The sequence below is a fragment of the Manis javanica genome, chromosome 4 (genome assembly GCF_040802235.1).
Source record: "Manis javanica isolate MJ-LG chromosome 4, MJ_LKY, whole genome shotgun sequence".
Classification (NCBI taxonomy): Eukaryota; Metazoa; Chordata; class Mammalia; order Pholidota; family Manidae; genus Manis; species Manis javanica.
The window spans coordinates 72304294-72326930 of NC_133159.1; the positions used below are offsets into that span (position 1 = coordinate 72304294).

The 22637-nt window shown below is 34.2% G+C and overlaps 1 protein-coding gene across 4 annotated transcripts in view; it reads right to left on the minus strand.

Annotated features, from left to right (window-relative positions):
- Positions 1 to 22637, minus strand: part of COL24A1 (collagen type XXIV alpha 1 chain) — a 364470-nt gene that overhangs the window by 144164 nt on the left and 197669 nt on the right. For all 4 annotated transcript variants that reach the window (XM_073234227.1, XM_073234226.1, XM_073234225.1 and 1 more), the window contains 7 exons: positions 20071 to 20124; positions 18295 to 18348; positions 17057 to 17110; positions 15629 to 15682; positions 3174 to 3227; positions 2859 to 2903; positions 2695 to 2739 (listed from right to left, as the gene is read on the minus strand). In XM_073234227.1, coding sequence (XP_073090328.1) covers positions 2695 to 2739; positions 2859 to 2903; positions 3174 to 3227; positions 15629 to 15682; positions 17057 to 17110; positions 18295 to 18348; positions 20071 to 20124 — 360 coding nt within the window. The remainder of the gene's footprint in view (positions 1 to 2694; positions 2740 to 2858; positions 2904 to 3173; positions 3228 to 15628; positions 15683 to 17056; positions 17111 to 18294; positions 18349 to 20070; positions 20125 to 22637) is intronic.

Below are 22637 nucleotides of genomic sequence, written 5' to 3' on the forward strand. Positions count from 1 at the left end.
TTATAGAAAATATTTTCTGACTCCTGACCTAGAATAACCACTTAAAAGTAATAATGTAAAGAAGTACAGCTAAAGGAGTAATATCTAAATTAAAATGGAGTTCTCAAAATTATTCAATGCCAAAAGAAGGCACTAAACAGCACTACCACCACCACCACAAAGAAAAAACAACCATAAAATGGTAGACCTACATGTAATCATTCAATAATTACAGTAAATGCAAATCGATCAAACACTAAATAAAAGGCAGAGATTTTCAGGATGAATAAAAAAGCAAGGTCCAACCAATGAGACACAGATGGGTTAAAAGTAAATGAATGGAAAAGATATGCCATGCAAACAGCAAGCATAAAATGCCTAGAGAGACCTACCTATCAAACAAAGTAGATTTCAAAAACAAAGAGTATTTCTGGGAATAAAAAGTATTGTTGCATATATAGAAGAAAATTCTTTAAAGTTAAAATGGTCAGTAATTAGTAAGATATAATAATCATAAATGTGAACTGTAAAAATAAGAGTTTCAAAATACATGAAGCAAAATTTGACAGAATTAAAGAACTAGAGAAACACCAATTTATTTATTACCTTTCTCTCATTAACTAAAAAAATATCTACATAAAAAATCAACAATGTAAGAACTGTTATAGATTTTACTATTTAAAAGACTAAAAACAGCTACCCAGGCTTTATCAACTTAATAACACAATGGATAGCCTCTCCTCTTGCTGCTCCTTGACTCAGATCTAAGTGTGGATAGAAAGCAAGTATAGGAAACATACTTGGCCCACAGACAAATATACTTTTCCTGGTTATCTGGACTAGGAGAATATATGTTACTATTATATGTTACAGTATTATATATTATATATTTACTATTTTTCATTTAATGCTTGGCTTAGAATTATGACAATTTAGAAATGTCTCTTTATTTTGTACACTAAGAAAATATAATCCAGACAGGCAACCAATTTAACCAATACTATACAGCTATGAGCATGCACTGAAACAAGGGTCAATTTGACCTCCAGTGTATTTTCCTATTATACAGCACTACCTGCTTGTTGACAGTGCATAAATGACTACAGACACCGGAATTACGGGGCAGGATCAAATAAATCTTTGGGGCCATTTGGATAATTGATCCTTGTTTCCCTAAGTCCTCAAAGTCTATTTTAGTTAAATAAAGTAGACATTGTAAATACAGGACTAAGTAAACCTCAATTAATGTCCAACCCATGTCATCCACTAAGGTAGTCTATGAAACCTGCATGCTATGAGCTATGGTTATGAAATGGTTTTAGTGTCTTTTATTTGATTGAGGAAGTCAAATATCATATTTGCATTTACACAGGCATACCTGATAGGCTGAAAGTGACGGAAAAATTCTAAGGAATGTCAACAATGTGCAAAATGAGTTAGCAATTTTATTTCTCTCTGCCTCAGTTTTCTAAAAGAAGAATGACTTGATGAGTTCCGAATTTTTCCATTGATTGCTACATATTAGCTTTGTGTACAGTGTAACAAATTGGAAATAATCTACCGAAACATCATTTACGTTTATATAACAGAAACCCAGATGATGAATATTAATACTGAAGGAATGTTCTGTGGGAATGACTTCTATTAATAACTATGTCACACACAATTTCTTTCGCTGATTATAGTCGTTTTTCTCTTAGGGTCTCTGGGTACTTAGGATTGACCACTGTCTAATATAATGCTATTATGGGAAACTACAGGCAGGGGGCAGCAGATTTCAAAAAGGAGCAAATAAAGGCAAGTGGTGGTGTTAATGACAATTTAAATAGTAGTAAAAACATTTTTCTCTTATCCTTTTCTGACTCTTCAGTTACAGTCCATTTAAATTATTATCTAATTTTATAACTTTAAACTATACATAAATATATATACAACAAATCAAAATGTCATCAATAAAATATAATTATCATAAAATTTGATTCCAAATTAAAGTAAAAATATCCATACATTTAAGCTTATGTGCTCAAAATTATGTTTATATAATATATATAATTTAATATATGTATGTGTGTACATATGTATACATGCATCTTTGTTTTTAAACATTTTCCCCCCTCAGTTAATGAATGAAGACATTGTGCTCTTTACTTGACAAAATCCTCCTGCTTTTTTCTGTGCCATGACCACAGAAAAGAACTTGCTGCCTCTCAAGGAAAAGAAATGTATACTTTTGAAAAGACTTCTAATAGTAGGAAAATAGTATTTTATGATATTAAAAACTCTTTCTTAGAGCAGTGCCATGAGAAAGCATGATGACACAGCTCCACACTCCAAGGGTGTAAAAACACACTCAAGCTGAGTTATGAAACGAGGCAAGAAACTTCAAAGAAGATTCTTGTTATGTTAGTTTTATTAATATTCCATTATATTTATGTGATATCACACCACTATATTTTGGAATGGATTTTACAGAAAAACTAATTTATTCACACTAGGGTAAAGGAAAAGTAACAGTTGTCACCACTAGTTTGCAGCTAGGTACAACCCGTGCCTAGAATGAGTGAGCTACTTGCCCAAATAAAACACTGACTTAATGATTAAAGGAGGCCAAGAATTTTCATTCTTTTAGTCTAACACTGAATACTAAACAATAGTTGTGGCAGAAAATAAAGTGGAAAAAATTTGTTCATAGCTTGATCATCTTTAATTACTTACTGGTTTCCCTTGAACTCCTCTCTCCCCAAGGTTCCCAGTCTTACCCTAAATGAGAAAGAAAATGTTCTGTCAAGTAGTTCCCTCCCCAAATACTAGTCATACACCAAGAAAAACATGGGAGATTTTAAATGTTTATCTCTAACGTGAAATGTTTCACTACTTACAGTAAGACCATGAGGCCCTCTTTTTCCTTGATCTCCTTTTTTACCCTAGCAAAGTATCAATACCAGGTGAGTTAATAAGAATGTGAATTGTGGTCTTACACATGCAAGCATACACTTATATATAATTTTTTTAAGACACCAAGTATATAGTTTGTAAAACATTTGTGTGTGTAGTAAAAATTTATGTGTTTCATATTTAGACAAAGAAAATGTGGACCCATACTTTTATAAGGAAATACATCAGTTTTAAAGACAGGTAGGACATATGGGCTCAAAAAACTTTACTGAATATGAAATGAGAAAACCAAGACTTACCTTGGTACCTTGTATACCTTGTTCCCCTGGGAGACTGTCTGGTCCTCTTGGTCCCTAGAGATGGAAAAAATATTCTGTTGTTAATTTGAAATGTTTCTTTTCACTGTTATGCATCCTTACAGATGAACACACTGTGCTGTTTTTTAGTTGACAAAGTCCTTCTGCTTGTTTCTGTGCCATGACCACAGAAACGAACACAGCTGGGTATACGGATGCGCCTATTTGCATGGGAGAATCAAGCTAGTGTTTTTAAGATTTAATGCCAAATAATAAATCACATGATCACAAAATCAGCCATTTCAGTTGTTGAGGTGGCTATCATACAGATTTCTCTCAGTATTTTGTTCACCTGACCATTTATTCAGCAGCCATCCAGGAATCTGTTTTAGGAATGGAACTCTTTGCTTGATTATCAATAAATAATTTTGGAAAGACTGGGACTTAAAAGGTGAAGCACTGGAGTTTATTTTTTAATCAATAGGCAATGAGGAGGTACTGAACAATTTTATACAAAACAGTGAAACAAATCTCCCAATAACAACATGCTGATCTGAAGGCCGCCCCTACACTTCAGCACTTTCTCTTGTATCCCATCTGAGATAGCCTGGTTTAGCTTTGTGGTCTTAAAGAGCTGCTTGCTGTAATAGGACTGTCTTCCTAGGTACTCTCAGCAGAAGTGCATTTCCTGATCCTCTTGGGCACATCATGGGACTGGAGAGGAGAGTCGCACTCCAGGAGGATCTACAGTTCCATTGGTCATAGTCAAGTTAAAGACAGCTCTAGACCTACAATTTCCCGGTCTGTTTTAAGGTACTCCATGACCTGTCCCCAGATTCCTCTTCTGCCCTATTTTTCCATAAAAGACTGAAAAACTATACTACAGTCTTATTGTGCAGGGGTTTAAATGTCAAGTGGGGAGTACATACTTTATTTAATAAATTAGTGATTTTTTCAAAGTATGTTATTCATTCAATAAACATTTGCTGGGTGACCACATAAGTCAGGCACTGTTTTAGGCTCAGAGAATATGGTAGGGAGAAGAGACAATCCTGGAATTTATAAATGAGCAAAAAAAAAAAATTAGCATGTAAAATGACAATGGGAGTCATGTATAATCAAGAAAAGGGAGGTTAAGGAACTAGAGAAATCCAAGGTGGAGAGCCCTATTTTGCACTGACATGTGGGTAGATACCTGGAGGAGGTAAAACTGCAGACTTTGCAAATAACATGGGGAAGATGATTCTGGCAGAAGAAATAGCAACCACAAAGGTCCTGAGGTGGAGGCATAGTTGGAATGTTTAACAACTATAACTGAAGATGTAAAAAAAATGATTACAGAATGACTCTGAAGTTTTTAGTGCAAATATCTTTCAGGACCTTTGCTCTAATAATCACCCTCATCTTAAAAATTCAGCAGCCTGTATTAATTCTCTTTTTCTGACAACTTTTATGCCTATTTTGCTTTTTTTTGCCCTGTAAGAAAACACTTTACAAAAATTTCTGGAGTATTAACAGAAGGTAGCTGAGAGAGTATTAAAAGGAATGAGTGGTCAACATTCTAAAATATTGCAGAAAATAAGTAAGATCTAGATTGAAAATGTGTCTACTGGTAATTAGGCACTTAATCCTCTGCAACCTGAAATTTCTGTTTTTCTTGAATATTTTGTCAATAAGTAACTGGTAGAATGATGACAACATGAATAGAAAAACAAATTGGAGGTGGAAGTTTGTTTGGGGTAAAGGGGGTAGTGTGGAGAAGATAATGAATTTGACTCTAGACACACACGAGGAGGCAGATATGTCCAAGGCTAGTGCTAGAAAGTTAAAGTCATTCTATTAGGTTTAAATGGTAGCAGCCAGAAGGATTAAGCCTTGAAAGATCCCTCAGACACAGAACTATAAATTTAGAATTTTGAAAAATGATTGGTTCAAAGATGACAAATAAGTCTCTTTCTTGGAAAAAAATAGATTAAGTGGCAGCCTAAATACATATGTAGTAAAGGCTGCATCTAGCTCAGGAGGAAAGTCTGATAATTAACTGCCAGTTTCTACCTTGGGCCATAAATCACCTAATTTCAAGGCTGAACTAGTCTAAACCCTGATTTATAAGATGAAGAAACTGAAGCCTTTAGGTACAGGTAAATTGCCTGATTCACATAGCATCTAATGTCCAAAGACTTTGAATAATTGTGCCTTATTAGGTTTAAAATACTTTTTCAGATCTTAGAAAGAAATAAAGGTTAATCCTGTTAGCAAGCAAATTCAGGCTGAAGTAGAAGCTTTGAAGTTTAGAAGAGGTTTACAAAATGAATGCTAAACATGAAGAATAAAGAATTATTGGTATTATAATCGAAAGAATCTTTTTCCAAAATTAAGGAATACATAAAGTAATTATAGTCATTCATTTTATAATGCTATACATCAAAAAATGCTTTCCTTTAAAAAAATACTTTGATACTTATTATTTCATTCACTAAACCAGGACTACACAGGGAAGAAAGGGAAGTTTCTTCTACAATGATGACAAAGAAAATCACATTTAGTTTAAAAAAAAAAAAGCTCTAAATACAGCAACTATAATAAAGACTAAAAAGACTAAGGTTGCTAGTGGAGAGGTTAAGGCTGACAGAACTCTAGGAAAGTTTAGTATTCGCTATGTTTCAGTTAAGGGTAAGTTAATTAACTAAAAGCCTAACTTTATCAGCATCTGTGTTTCAATCTGATATTGAGGTAGAAGTTACACCTGGGTTACTCTGCCTGTCGTCTTTGACTCCTGAGACAAAGTAAGCTTTAGGATAAACTCTAAGAAAGTTAGATGAACAGTGTTATAATAGGCACCTAAGCAGACATAAAATTATTTTTTAATACTTGCTTTAAAATATCTGATTACCTATAAGGCTCTTGGAGAAGGTATGCTGGCTAAATAAAATATCTGATCTTTTCTGGACCTAGAGGGTATTATGTTAAGTGAAATAAGCCAGGCAGAGAGAGACAAATACCATATATTTCACTTATATGTGGAATCTAAAAACAAAACTAAACAAAATGAACAAAACAGCAGTAGACTCACAGTCACTGAGAAATCACTGGTGGTTATCATGGGGGAAGGGTTGGGGATTGGTGAAAGAGATAAAGGGGATAAAGAGGTAAAAATCTCAATCTTAATATAAATTAGTCATGGAAATGAAAGTACAGCATAGAGAATAGAGTCAATAGTTGTGAAACATCTTTTTATGTTAACAGTAATCACACTAGTTGGTGTGAGAATTTAATAAGTTATGTAACTGCTGAATCACTAGGTTGTATACTTGAAACAAATATAATATGATCAACTATAATATATATTATATGTAATATTTATGATATAATAAAATATATTAAAAAACTAAACTAAACTAAAACAACAAAAAGAGTTTATATAATCTGTAGCACTGTTTGAAATGGAGAAATAAGACCATTTAAAGCATATAAAAAATCTGATTTTTATCCTCTTTTATAAAAGTTAATGTCAGCTACAATGAGTGGCTATTAGTAGTTTCTAAATACTACCTATTAGTAGTATTATTTCTGGAATAAACTCTGATAGCTCAGTTATATTAAACTAAGTGTGTTTTATACAGTAAAAAGTATTTGATTTATAAGCAATAATCTACAAGCATTAAACCAAATTCCTGAAAAATCATTATAATGATTATAATCATTATAATTATTATAATGATTATAATCCTAAATGCATTAGATGACAGGAGACAAAAACCACTACTTTATATAAATGCTACAATTAAAAGAAAAAAAATATGTTTAAGTGAAACATTGACATATACTGTATACTGGTTTATGTAGGAAGTTTTTCTGAGAACTAAAAGATCATCTATATCACCTTGTAATCACTTTTAACAAGTGGAAGTATCTGAATGAAAAAAACAGCCCTTATTCACAGAACAAATATCTTTCTAATTTGGATCAGGTAAATTTATATTTCCTTTGAACCATATTTACCTGTCTTTGACCCCTCTGTTAAATTTTTTTAAATTAAAAAGGTATCACTGATATACAATCTTATGAAGGTTTCAACATTCACCCATATTATCAAGTCCCTCCCCACACCCCATTGCAGTCACTGTCCATTAGCATAGTAAGATGTTATAGAACCACTACTTGTCTTCTCCGTGCTGTACTGCTTTCCTTGTGACCCACATACATTGTGTGTGCTAATTATAACACCCCTTAATCCCCTTCTATATCCCTCCCAACCCACCTCCCCAACCAGTTCCCTTTGGTAACCATTAGTCCCGTTTTGGGGTCTGTGAATCTGCTGCTGTTTTGTTCCTTCAGTTTTGCTTTGTTGTTATGCTCCACAAAAGAGTGAAATAATCTGGTACTCGTCCTTTCATATCTGGCTTATTTCACTGAGCATAATACCTTCTAGCTCCATCCATGTTCTTGCAAATGGCAGGATTTGTTTTCTTTTATGGCAGAATAATATTCCATTGTGTTATTGTACCACTTCTTCTTTATCCATTCATCTACTGATGGACACTTAGGATGCTTCCATATCTTGGCTATTGTACATAGTGCTGTGAAACATAGGGGTGCATATATCTTTTTGAATCAGGGATCTTCTTTTCTTCAGATAAATTCCTAAGAGTGGAATTCCTGGGTCAAATGGTATTTCTATTTTTCATGTTCTGAGGAATCTGCCTACTGCCTTCCACAAGTTTTGAACTAATTTACACTTCCACCAGCAGTGTAGGAGGGTTCCCCTTTCTCCACATCCTCATCATTTGCTGTTGTTTGTCTTTTGAATGTTGGCCATCCTAACTGGTATGAGGTGATACATCATTGTGGTTTTAATTTGCATGTCTCTGATGATTAGCAATGTGGAGCATTTTTTCATGTGCCTGATGGCCATCTTAATTTTTTCTTTAGAGAAATGTCTGTTCAGATCCTACACCCATATCTTTGATTGGGTTATTTGCTTTTTGGGTGTTGAGGCTTATGAACTCTTCATATATTTTGGATGTTAATCCCTTATAAGATATGTCATATATTAATATATTCTTCCATACTATAGGATGCCTTTTTGTCCTGCTGATGGTGTCCTTTGATGTACAGAGGCTTTTTAGTTTGATGTAGCCCCATTTGTTCATTTTTGGTTTTGTTTCCCTTGCCTGAGGAGATATCTTCACGAAAAAGTTGTTCGTGTTTATATTCAAGAGATTTTGCCTATGTGTTCTTCTAAGTTTTATGGTTTTGTGACTTACATTCAGGTCTTTGATCCATTTCAAGTTTACTTTTGTGTATGGAGTTAGACAATAATCTAGTTTCATTCAATTACATGTAACTGTCCAGTTTTGCCAACACCAATTGTTGAAGATGCTGTCTTTTCCCTATTGTATATGAGAGCTCCTTTATCGTATATTAATTGGACATATATATGTTTATATCTGGACTCTCTATTCTGTTCCATTGATCTGTGAGTCTGTTCTTGTGCCAATACCAAATTGTCTTTGATTACTGTGGCTTTGTAGTAGAGCTTGAAGTCAGGGAGCATTATCCCCTTTGCTTTTTTCTTCCTTCTCAGGATTGTTTTTGCTATTTGGGGTCTTTTGTGCTTCCATATGAATTTTAGAACTATTTGCTCTAGTTTGTTGAAGAATGCTGCTGGTATTTTGATAGGAATTGCATTAAATCTGAAGATTGCTTTAGGCAGGATGGCCATTCTGACAATATTAATTCTTCCTAGCCATGAGCACGAGATGTATTTCCATTTATTGGTGTCTTCTTTAATTTCATTCATGAGTGTCTCGTAGTTTTCAGGATATAGGTCTTTCACCTCTTTGGTTAGGTTTATTCCTAGGTATTTTATTCTTTTTGATGCAATTATGAATAGAAATGTTTTCCTGCTTTCTCTTTCTGCTAGTTCATCATTAAAATATAGCAATGCCACAGACTTCTACATATTAATTTTATATCCTGCAGCTTTGCTGAATTTATTTATTAGTTCTAGTAGTTTTGGAGTGGATTCTTTAGGATTTTTATGTACAATATCATGTCATCTGCAAACAGGGACAGTTTAACTTTCTCCTTACCAAATTGGATGCCTTTTATTTCTTTGTGTTGTCTTATTGCCATGGCTAGGACCTCCAGTAGTATGTTGAATAGAAGTGGGGAGAGTGGGCATCCTTGTCTTGTTCCTGATCTTAAAGGAAAAGCTTTCAGCTTCTCTGTTAAGTATGATGTTGGCTGTGGGTTTGTCATATATGGCCTTTTTTATGTTGAGGTACTTGACCTCTGTATACATTTTGTTGAGAGTTTTTATCATAAATGGATGTTGAATTTTGTCAAATGCTTTTTCAGCATCTATGGAGATGATCATGTGGTTTTTGTCTTTCTTTTTGTTGATGTGGTGGATGATGTTGATGGATTTTTGAATGTTGTACCATCCTTGCATCCCTGGAATAAATCTTACTTGATCATGATGGATGATCTTTTTGATGTATTTTTGAATTCAGTTTGCTAATATTTTGTTGAGTATTTTTGCATCTATGTTCATCAGGGATATTGGTCTGTAAATTTCTTTTTTTGTGTTGTCTTCACCTGGTTTTTGTATTAGAGTGATGATGACCTTGTAGAATCAATTTGGGAGTATTTCTTCCTCTTCTAATTTTCAGAAAACTTTAAGGAGAATGGGTAATAGGTCCTCAATAAATGTTTGAGAAAATTCAGCAGTGAAACCATCTGGTTCAGGCATTTTGTTCTTTGGTAGTTTTTTGATTACCAATTCAATTTTGTTGCTGGTAATTGGTGAGATTTTCTGTTTCTTCCTGGGTTAGCTTTGGAAGGTTGTTTTTTTCTAGAAAGTCGTCTATTTCTTCTAGGTTATCCTGTTTGTTAGCATATACTTTTTCATAGTATTCTCTAATAATTATTTGTATTTCTGTGGTGTCTGTAGTGATTTTTCCTTTCTTATTTCTGATTATGTGTTGTAGACTCTCTTTTTTTCTTGATAAGTCTGGCTAGGGGTTTATCTATTTTGTTTATTTTCTCAAAGAACCAGCTCCTGGTTTCATTGATTCTTTCTGTTGTTTTATTCTTCTCAATGCTGTTTATTTCTGTGTTAATCTTTATTATGTCCCTCCTTCTGCTGCCTTTGGGCCTCTTTGTTCTTCTTTTTCTAGTTTCTTTAATTGTTAGTTTAGACTGTTCATTTGGGATTGTTCTTTCTTGAGGTAAGCCTGTATTGCTATATACTTTCCTCTTAGAACTCTCTTTGCTGCATCCTGTGGGTTTGGGGTGTTGGGTTATTGTTTTCACTTATCTTCATATATTGCTTGATCTCTGTGTTTATTTGGTTATTTATCCATTGATTATTTAGGACCACATTCCTAAGCCTCCATGTGGTCTTTTTTGTTTTGTTTGCATAATCTATTTCTAGTTTCATACCTTTGTGGTCCGAGAAGCTGGTGGGCCCAATTTCAATCTTTTTGAATGTACTGAGTCTCTTTTTGTGGCCTAGTATTTGATCTATTGTGGAAAACATTCCAGGTACACTTCAGAAGAATATGTATTCTGCTGCTTCTGTGGGGAGTGTTCTGTAGACGTTTGTTAGGTCCATCTGTTCTAATGTGTTGTTCAGTACCTCTGTGTCCTTACTTATTTTCTGTCTGGTTGATCTGTCCTTTTGAGTGAGTGGTGTGTTGAAGTCTCCTAAAATGCATGCATTGCATTATATTTCCCCTTTAATTCTGTTAGTATTTGTTTCTCATATGTAGGTGCTCCTGTGTTGGGTGCATAGATATTTATAATGATTATATCCTCTTACTGGACTGACTCCCTTATCATTATATAATGTCTTTCTTTGTCTCTTGTTACTTCCTTGGTTTTGAAATCCATTTTGTCTAAGTACTGCAACTCCTGCTTTGTTCTCCCTATTATTTGCATGAAATATCTTTTTCCATCCCTTCACTTTTAGTCTGTGTATGTCTTTGGGTTTGAAGCAAGTCTCTTATAGGCAAGATATAGATGGGTTTTGTTTTTTTTATCCATTTGGTAACTCTATGTATTTTGATTGGTGCATTCAGTCCATTTACATTTAGGGTGGTTATCAATAGATATGCACTTATTGCCATTGCAGGCTTTAGATTTGTGGTTACCAAATGTTCAGGGGCACCTTCCTTACTATCTAACAGTCTAACTTAACTCTCTTATTATGCTATTTGAAACCCAATCTGAACGTTTTTTTCCCCCTCTCTTCTTTTTCTTCTTCCCACTCCTCTCTTTATAAATTAAGTGTCATATTCTGTACTATTTGTGCATTCCTTGACTGACTTTGTGTGTAGTTGATTTAACTTTTCATTTGCTTAGTTGTTAATTGGTCTACTTCCTTTACTGTGATTTTATTTTCTCTGATGACAGCTATTTACCCGTAGGAGCATTTTCTTTTATAGTGGTCCCTTTAAAATACACTATAGAGATGGTTTGTGGGAGGTAAATTCCCTCAAGTTTTGCTTAACTGGAAATTGCTTAATCCCTCCTTCAAATTTAAATGATAATTTTGCCAGGTGTTCTTGGTTGGAGGCCCTTCTGTTTCACTGCATTAAATATATTGTGCCACTCTCTTCTGGCCTGTAAGGTTTCTGTAGAGAAGTCTGATGATGGCCTGATGGGCTTTCCTTTATATGTGATCTTTTTTTGTCTCTCTGGCTGCTTTTAATGCTCTCTCCTTGTGCTTGATCTTTGCCATTTTAATTATTATATATCTTGGTGTTGTCTTCCTAGGTCCCTTATGTTGGGAGATCTCTGTACTTCCATGACTTGAGAGACTATTTCCTTCCCCAGATTGGGGAAGTTTTCAGGAATTGTTTCCTCAAAAACACTTTCTATCCCTTTTCTCTCTCTCTTCTTCTTCTTCTGGTATCCCTAAAATATGAATATTGTTCCATTTGTATGGGTCACATACTTCTCTTATTATTCTTTCATTACTAGATATCTTTGTTTCTCTCTGTGCCTCAGCTTGTTTTCCTGTTCTCTAATTTATTTTTCATTTGCCATCTTCTCTACCTCATCTAATCTACTTTTAAATCCCTCTATTCTATGTTTCATTTCAGATACTGTATTTTTCAAAGTCTCTATCTTTCTTGAAGTCCCCCCTGAGATCTTGAATAATTTTCTGTATTTCTGTGAGGATGTTTATGATTTTTATTTTAAAATCTTTATCAAGAAGATTGGTGATTTCTGTTTCACTTAGTCCTCTTTCTGGCATCTGAATTTTTGTACAACATTTTTTTGCTGTTTCATTTTTCTAGTGATTCTTATGGTATAATAACTTTGTGTTTATAGTTCCTTCTAGTGCCCATAAGTTCTACTCTCTGGAGCTGCTGAGCACCTAGAGCTTTGATGGGGTCACAGGTGAGTTGCAATGGGTCCTACTGGGAGGAAAGAGCTCTTTCCTGCTTTCCCGCTGCAGTTCCTGATTCCACTGACAGGTCTAGTGGGCTGAGCATGCAGGGAGGAGCCTCTGCATTATGCCCCTGTGGGTGCCACAGGTGGGGCCACCTCTGGCTGGCCTTGCATTATGGCAGGGGCAGCAGGTGTGCAGATCGGTACCTTCCAGAAGGAAGGAGTAGCAGGCTGTATATCACAGTGGGGGGCCTGGAGGCTGTGTTGCCAGACAGGGGGATGGAGTATCTGAAGCTCCTGAAAATTCCTGACCTGATGGTCTGTGTGGGAGGATGACATTGTCCACCTGCCCATTCTCCTGAGCAGTCAGCTCTGTGTAATATTTGCCCCTCTAGCACTCCTCTCACTGTTGGGAAGTCTCTTTTGTCCTGGAGTGGCTGTTAGTGCATACCTGTTCTCCACAAGTGGCTGGATCTCAGTCTCTCTGAGAATTCTGTCTGTCTTTGCTTTTGAACCCCACTAATCTCCAGAGCACCATGTAAGGGGGTTTGTGCTCCTGAAGCAGATCTTCAGGGCTGGGTGTTTAGCAGTCCTGGGCTTCTGCTCCCTCTATGCTCCATTTCTCTTCCTCTTGCCTGTGAGCTGGGGTGGGGGGAGGAACCACTGGACAGGGGCTTTGCTACTTTTCCCTTTTTCTGTGAGGTTTTCTCTTTTCCCCAGATGTAGGCAATCTGTTCTTCAGTCTTTGGGTCACTCTTTCAGGATTTTAAACTATAAAATCCATGTGGCCTATATCTAAGGGCTAGTTAACCTTGAATCCTCTATGGTATGAGGTGAATGTCTGACTAATTGTCAGAAATCAGTAAATGTTAGATGACTAGGTTGGAGGGAAGCAGATGGGCAGGCAGACTCCCTAGGGAGAAGTCCAACTATTCAAGATGTTCACATGGCCATTTGATGATATTATAAATCATAGGCAGAATAGCAGGCAGGGGCATATAAGCACATATATATCCACAATGATAGTTCTCTTGTGGTCTCAGTGAAAATGTACCTAGTGCACAGCCTCCTCTCCAGTGTACTGTGACAGACTGTGTGCCATGAAGGGGTTACAGGTGTGCTAGAAACAGCCACCCCCTCTGCCTTTGGGTGGCAGGGAAGGGCTGGGCACAGGAACTCCCAAGCACATACTTTTTTCACATGGGCTGGGGGTATATTCGCATTTTCTATGAGTGAAAACCTTTGGGAAGATGGATCTAGGGTATCGAGAGCACATTCATAGTGGAGAATGTAGTGATGAGAGAAGAGAATAGGAACAGGCAGATACTAGGTGACACTAGAATGGAACTTGCTAATACTACATTCTTTCTCAAATATTCTGGTCATCACTTCTTTTTAGCATTCCCAGTGTTCACTGATTGCCCAAAATAATCTGTAAGAAAGCAATTTTACTCTTAACAAACCCCTTATTTCTTAACAAGGCTTCCTTGTTTACACAGTACTGAGAGAGAACTTTAATATGAGAAACCATTTTAGGAGAGAATCAGTAAACTGGATTTGGAGAATGAGAGTAAAATAGACCCTTGAGGAGGTGAGAGTTAAGGACAAAGTGGCAAATCTGGAAACAGTACTAATCTATTCAGGGATCATGGGGATGTTAGAAAACTGCAGAGCAAATGAACTTTCTGTATGACTTATGAGATAACACAAGTAGTTCAGGAGATCTTGTTAGGTACATGTCTTCACCTGGATAATCAATAAAACCTCACTTACTTAATTAACAGAAGGCATAAGTAAGTATTTTTCTTTTTTCACTGTCACAAAACTGGCGAACTTCCCCAGTATGGCTAATACAAAGTTGAATAAACACATTTGACCTGACCAAGTACTGACTTGCGGCAAACACAGGCCACTAAATGACAGTTTGGGTCCAGGTCAACCACTGTCACTTTCTGTTATCTTAAATCTCACTTGAACTAAAATAAATGTGGCCATCAGGATTATTTATAGATTGCATATCTATAACCTGGTAAGGAAAATAGAAAAAGAAATAATATTAAAGACAAATTTGCTCTTTTCCTTCAATTTTTATCTAAGACATAGGACATGAAATTAAAGATATTATTTCAAACTAGACATTCGTAATACTTTTCTCTCATTTGCCAACTGGAAAATGGCAGTTTTTATTTTGTTTTTAATCTTTGTTAATTGAAGGCCATGTTTTTAGAATTTGTAAATATTTTCTTCACTAGCTCTAAAAGTCAAAGTAAAGCCAAGGGAGAAAAGAGAATTCTTAAAGCCTCTATATTCAAGTTAATTAAGAAAAAGTTCTTAATAGTCCCTTGAATCAAATAAGCACAGGCTTTGAAATGAAATGCACTGTAGTTTGAATCCTGGTCGTACCGTTTCTCTGTATGTCTACAAGCCATATACTTACTCTCTGAGACGCATTTCCTAAATTGTTATATGTGAGATAACACCTCTCCTTTTTTAGGGTGCTTCTGAGTATTAAGTAAGGTAATATATGTAAAAGCGCATGGTGTGTGATAGGCATGCATTAAACCGCAGTTCTTATTTCTTAAAAGAAAAAGCATTTCTGATGTTTAAATGACTTAAAGAGTGGAAGATTTTAATTTAATTCTTATGCATAGCTATCAGACGATGATTATATCACTCCTGATTTACAATGAATGAACTATTAATCACCCTGTGTATTTTCATTCCATTTCCTATTGTTTTTATTTTATAATTGTGAGTAGAAAAATTATTTAAACATCTTATAATTCCCCAAAATAATGGAACTGGAAGTTTGGAGAAATAAATAATTGTTTATTAATAAGCAAAATTTGTAAGACATTAAACAGAAAAAATATGGTTTTAGATGAGTCATATTCATTAGTGTAGGTAGTTCATCTAATATAATGAAAACAAAGGAAAAACCCAATGTGTGTAAGCACAATCTAAATGATATAAAGGTATTTTTGCTGAACACATCACCATCCATGAAGTCATTTTTTTTTAGGTTAGTGTACATCCTTCATCAGATAACTTACTCTTTGTCCTTTAGTACCTTGACCCCCAGGTGGTCCTCTTGCCCCTGCAGGACCCTACATGTTGAAAATTTAAAAATTAGTTAGAGAATTCACAGGAATGTTATCAGAATAGTAGTTCACCTTTCTTATAACATGTAATTTTCCTTCAAAATTCTCAAAATAAAACTGATTAGCCTTAAAAAATATGTTTTAATTATTAAATACCATAGTCCTCTCCCCCAATAGTTTGCTTTACACATATTTTACTACTTGGAGTGATTTCATTTCTAAGTGTTTCATCCTGAAAAAGAATGGGATGATTTATTATTTGCTAAGCAAATAGTTTTCAGGGGAACAAATAGGGAATGAAGGTAGAGAGATACCCACATAGCTGGTCTGATCAGTCTAACTGACCTGCTTGGTCCATGAAAGAAGCAATGGCTATGGCTATAAGATTTCTTTCTCATGATTCTAGACATTTATGATAATCCCATCACATAAATACAGCTTTTTTCCTGTTACCATGAAAAATGTTCCAAATTAAAATGCCAAAAAAATAACCTACAATGAAGATTAAATCATTACTAAGCCAATTACAATGAATTATTTTTATACCTGAAAATCTTCAATAAAGACTTCACTAGAAAATGTACTTTATTTATCTATTTAACACTAGGTAGATAAAAACAGTGAACTTTTACAGGATCTCAAGTTTATTTATTATCTTACATAAGTAAAAAGATGGGCAACTGTGCCCTAGATCAGTCTGCTAATTTTAGAAGTTAGCAACATGTTTATCAATCTACTGGAATATCAAGCTTACCTACAAAAAGAAGCTACACAAAACAGTATAAATCATATTTGTTGATAGTTCTGCTTAAGGGATCATGAACGCTGATTTTTTTTCATATGTAAAATTACAATAATTGTCAAATTCTGATAAATGAACTTTCCCTTTTTAGAGACAAGATTTCATTATCTTTCTGTAAACAACAAAGGGACTATTTTCAAAGCACAAATTCTGATTAATAGAGGTATATTTTCTATGAAATTTATCTGGTTGAGGATATTTACAAATTTCTAAGAAAAATATGTCAGAACTTATTATGCTTGTGATTTGTTTACACAATTGGTTTCACTTCCAAGGTTCATTACTATGTTTTCTTACATGTGGTAATTCAAAAGAAAGTTAAGTGTTTTTTAGGTTTAGGCTGCAGAATGGTACTATTAGAATTGAGTAGTAAATAATTAGCAAGTAGAGGAGAGGAAGTTCAAGACACTATGACATATTCTAGAATATCTTGCATTGATTTAGAAAAAAAGAATCCTCCTTCAGTTTACATGTTACTTACTTTGCATAAGAACAAAAATATAGAGCATAATCAAAGTCATGGATTTAAATTTAAACAGACATTCTACAAGGGAACATAAAGTCTTTTCAGTACTTACAGGTAATCCCGGTGGACCAGTGGGTCCTGGAATCCCAGGAGGACCTGGATAACCCTATGATTTGAGTGAGAACAGAAAAAACATTGACTCCATCAAATCTAATTATTCTCACTGAGGACAAATCAGTAAATGATAAATAGTAATAGATAGTGATAATTTGGTAACACTTTCTTCTTCTTTCCAAGATATAGAAGCCACAGGAAATGTTCCACAGATAGACACCAGATATAAAAAATATTTACAGAGAAGCTATGTGTCCTTTTATTAGCAACTCTTTGCCCAGGGAAAAAATTTGCTAGGCAGTATCATATATTACAATCTATTAGGAAAAGAATAGGCATCTTATCTTTCTGTAGGATATGTTATGGTATGAATAGATGTATGGTATATAGATAATGAAACTGTATCAGTTTTGAGGTCAAAGAATTCTATAATTAAGGAGCGTGAATATGTAGAAATACTTTAGCTTGTTAAAGTTTAGAAGGACCACACCCTTTATGGTATTAAATGGATTCAAGGAATGTCTTGGGAGGTAATAATTTCTGAAACTGATTAGCTTCATGAGTATATTAAATTTCCTGTTAACAGCAACTGGAGATGGTAAAAAAATCTTCTAATAATATAGAAGTTGAAACTGAAGAATAACTTAGATAAAATTAATTTATAAACAGTATTACATACCACCAGATCCATTACAATCTATTTCTGAAAGCAAGATTCTTTATTGATAATAGTTATTTGTTCTAGTCCCTATCACACTTAGACACTGTTCAATAAACTAAAAAGATGCAATCCAGACATAAAGTTTATCAGCAATTACTATCTTAAAGATGAATTATGGATTATGATCTTTCATATATGAAAGAATTACAGCATGACCACAAATTCATGAAGAGTGACAATGATGATCTGTGCCATTTAAACTGCCATATAAGCTGTAAGAGGAAAGGAGAATCCGAACTGAATTTTCTTCTTCATTTATTTTAGCTAATTTATTGTGATTTAATTCTTCTCTTAAAACTATAGATTCATTTGACCAAGTCATCTTATTTGCATGCTTTTTAGATCCAATTAGAATTCTCAAAGGTAAACTGTTTAAAGGAAAAGAAAATCCTAATGGAAATTTACTATAAAAACAGCATCTTTTATATAAATTCCTTTCAAGGCAATTCCACTTCTAGAATACCTTAACCTTATTATGATCTCTGGAAACATCTTTCACATCTCTGAGATCTTACCATAGCGCCCTTTTCCCCTTGAGGACCTACTGGACCTGGACTTCCACGCTCTCCCTTTTAGAACAAAAAAAAAAAAAAAAAGAGAGAGAGAAATATTGAGGTATGTTAATTAGTCATGATTGAGCTAAGCCTAGACTGGAAAATTGTTGTCAGTCATAATCATATCTTACATGCATATCTCATTCCTAATTTACTAATTATTTTAAATCTACAAAATTTGCATTTTTATCCTAAAATTGGTAGACTTTTAATACAATAAAAATCCTCTTACAATATTTTTCAAGGGATAAACTATTAAAAGTCTTATTAAAATGAATAGAAATTATGAATAAACAGGACTTAAAAAAGATTGTGTATCATGTGCTAGTTTGTAAGTAAAAATGCTTATAATTTTGAGACAAAATATAAAAAAGGTAGTAAGGCATATTGCAAATATTAACTAACCTGAACACTGAACAAAATTTTATTTCTGTAGTCTTTCCACCACAATTAAGTATAATCATGACAGTCAAATATGCAATAGCAGATTAAAAAGATTAAACTAGTTCACATTAAAATTTCCAGGATTGTCAAAATCTTAGTGTAAAAGTTTTGACTTAGTCCAGAAGTAACTAAACAAGAATGAAAAAACTATAAAACTAAAATTGTTTAACTAGCTCATTTTATTATTTTTATATTGTTATACTAAAAATCAATGCTATATTGCTAATAAAAATCAATAAATATATATTAAGCACTTTTAATGTAATAAGTGAATTGGAGAGAGAGAATAGAAATTTGACTTAGAGTGTATCCTTAGTTGGAGACATGACATTAACAAAGTTGAATCAATTCCAGCACAATTAAATGTTAAATTATCTGGCACTTTAAGTCCAGGAAGGAAAGAAATCAGGAAAAATTTGAAAAATCTGGGAAGACTATATGGAAGAGATAGGAATTTGAGTCCTACAAATTGGCTTTGAATAAAGAGAGGGAAGAGGAGAGGATATTCTAAACCAAAAAATAGCAAGACTAGGAATAGGAACAAGTATATGAGACAGGGAAGAGAGGAAGGTTTATACTGGAAGACAGAGAATTTGTTGTACAAACTGATTAAGTGAAAATTATACAGCATCTTGACAGCAGACAGAGGAGTTAATAGGGTCAACAACAGGGAGCCAATGGTGTTTCAGAATGTTTCATCATGACTCATCAAGTTGGTCCTCTGATTATATTATGTAGGATGGACTAGACTACACAAAGGGAAAGGGCAGGATAAAAGTGAGAAAGCGTGAATTTAAGACAAATTGATAAAAGAATGTCTGAGGGGGTGGCTTTGGGTTGACTGTTAGAAAGGATGAGTTGTGAAGAGAAAACTCTAAGACCTGCTAAGAGAAAAGGCATAGAGGATGGAGGAATGGGTAATTGCAAAGATGAGATTACTTTATTCTGGAAATCTTAAAGAACAGAGATAGGTATATGCACACTAAAAGAAAAGAGAAATTGGGAAGAGATGGGTTAAAATTAGATTTAAATATTTTCTAGTCAAAACATAGACCATCAGTTTCATCTTTTTTCTCCAGACCATATCATTACAACCAAAAGAGTATTCTGCCCTTTAAAAATTAGAAACATATATAATACTAGCTATATTTCAATATATTTAAGAGATTCAGTGCAGGTAATGTGTTTAAAGTTATTACTGACTTCTAATTAACATAAAATATCATACGGATGTCTCTCCTTTGAGTTAAACCTAGAATTCTTATTACTGGACAAAATAATGAAAGAAATTACCTTTTCACCAATGTTTCCAGTCATCCCAACTTCTCCAGGTACACCAACAGGTCCCTTTTAGGAAAAAAAGACAAACAGAAAATATACATTTACTGCACTGCTATTATAGCACCCTAGTTTTAAATCACCTGTAATCATTATATTTGTAAGTGAACCTAAATTTTATCTTAAAGTAAAATTCTCCTGGCTTAGGTGTCCAGCCTAAGGCTTCATACCAGAATTAATTAATCTATTCAGTCCATCAACAAATACATATGAATGTGTCATATGTGACTGGCCCTGTGCTGGGCCGCACTGAGTTTCAAACCCAAACAGTTTTAGTCCTTGTGGAATTTACAATCTAGTGGGTACTATAAAAACTTCTGCAGTTTCCATAGCTTTTTGATGTGGTCACATTAGCTTAAGAAATCATTTCTGTGAGTTCCCTCCTTGAAAGCTACTGAATACATGAGGGAACAGCACACACCCATGAATTCATTTACTCAAGAAATATTTGGAGGTGTGCCAAGCACTCCGCTAGCTGTTGAGATTTCACTAGTGAGTAAAGCAGACTTAGACCCTGTCCTTATGAGGTGAAGATACTTGTAAGAGAGACAAAAACAACTAAATTAAAAACTGAATAATTACAAATTATGATACAGACTCATAAAAGAAACAACTATGATGCTGAGGTGGAGAATAAGAGAAGATCTCTGGAAAGATGGTTAGGTAAACCTGAGGCCTGACACTCTCTGAAAGCTGAAGAGTAAGAAGAGGCCAGCTACCCAAGTAAAGAACGGAGGAAGAGTGTTCTAGGCAGAGTAACTTGATTAAAAAATGAATTTGGTGTACTGGAAGAAGTGAAAGAAAGCAAACGGTAACACTCTTTCAGAGTGAATAAGGGTCAAGGTTCATCTACGGTTGTCTTTATGGATTCTACCTCCCCCAGCACAGAAAGCAAAAGATTAACAGAGCAAGCTTTACAAGGAGAGCATAAATCATTCTCCTGTCTTCAATTATGAAGAAGATATTTTCCACTTTATTTAAAGATGTGTGAAACATTTCTTTTTTCAGGAACTATGAAGCAAAGATCTGCTTCAATAGATTATCATATAATAATACAGAAAGCACTAGAATCATGAAAAAATGGTTTGCTGTGCTGAAGCTAACTGAAGTTAATGCATGGGGCATGAATTTTATCCACAAACATCTGTCCTTATTCGTATTAATATCTATCTACCTCCCTACCCATGTATTAATCTATTTATCCTGTGATCACATATATACTAATATATGTTAAGCACTTTCTATGTGTCTGATTTAATCCCCACAACAACCATATTTGGTACTGTTACCATGATTCCCCTTTTACAGATGAGGCAAATGATTAAGCAGCTTGCTGAGGTAGATGAGTTTAAGTAGTATGAATGAGTTTAAGTAGCTACTGAGCACTTGAAATGTGGCTAGTCAAAATTGAGATGTGCTGCAAATATAAAAAACACCAAATTTTGAAGACTTATTACAAAAGAATACAAAGTATCTAAATAATGATTGTTTATAGATTACATATTAAAATGATAGTGCCTTGGATACACCAGCTTAAATATTATTAAAATCAATTTCAACTGTTTCTACCTTTTTAATATGACTTCTGGAAAATTTTGAATTACATTTGTGACTTACTTTATCATTTCAATTGGACAGCACTGATATATATTCTTAAATATTATGTGAATATTAATGATTACTTACAACTGGAAGTGATCTGCATTTACTTCTTTGGTTATTAAGTTTAAAAGACTGAACACTTACACTGTGAGGCAATCAATGATAAATGGTGAGTCATTCAAATCTGAGCAGGAGCAGTCAAATAAAACTCTTTTGTGAGATAGTAAAAAAAATAGCAGAACCTGAAAACAGACTGATCGTGCTCCAGGGAAAATAAACCTTTTTCTAATATATATAATCTAGGTGAGTGAATGGAATAGGCCCATTAGCTTATTCCAATATTGACCATGGACACCACAGAATACCACCTATTCTGCTTAGCCCACAGCACTTACTTACTACTTAAAAGAAACTAAATTAGGTGCTAAGATTTAAAAATCTAGAGATTTTATATATAAAGATTCATAAGATTCCTAGCTTCAGGTGAGCTAGCAAGTATAGACAATCATTCTCCAAGGCAAATATCTACAGCTCTAAGTAGCAACTTCACCAGTGCTCTTTAGTTCACCACAGTCCCCACCAGTCTCTCTTGTCTCTTATACCTGACCCATTTCACTGATTCCTGCTACCAGGAATAGGTCATTTGAGTTTGTCATCCCTGATGTATTTGAATCCATCAAAAGGCATAATTGGACAGGTTCTCATTGGAAAATAGGCAGCTCATAGATTTACATTCATGACCACAAGGAATATTTAATAAAACTTAAATTGAAGAATGTAGATTTAAAATGGTTCCTTTCACTATTGCTAGACCTTGAAAGGCCTATAACAAACATGTCAAATTTGATAACACCAAAAGTGTTGTCTAGAATATGGGGAAAAAATTCATACATAGGAAGGAGTATAAATTCATACATCAC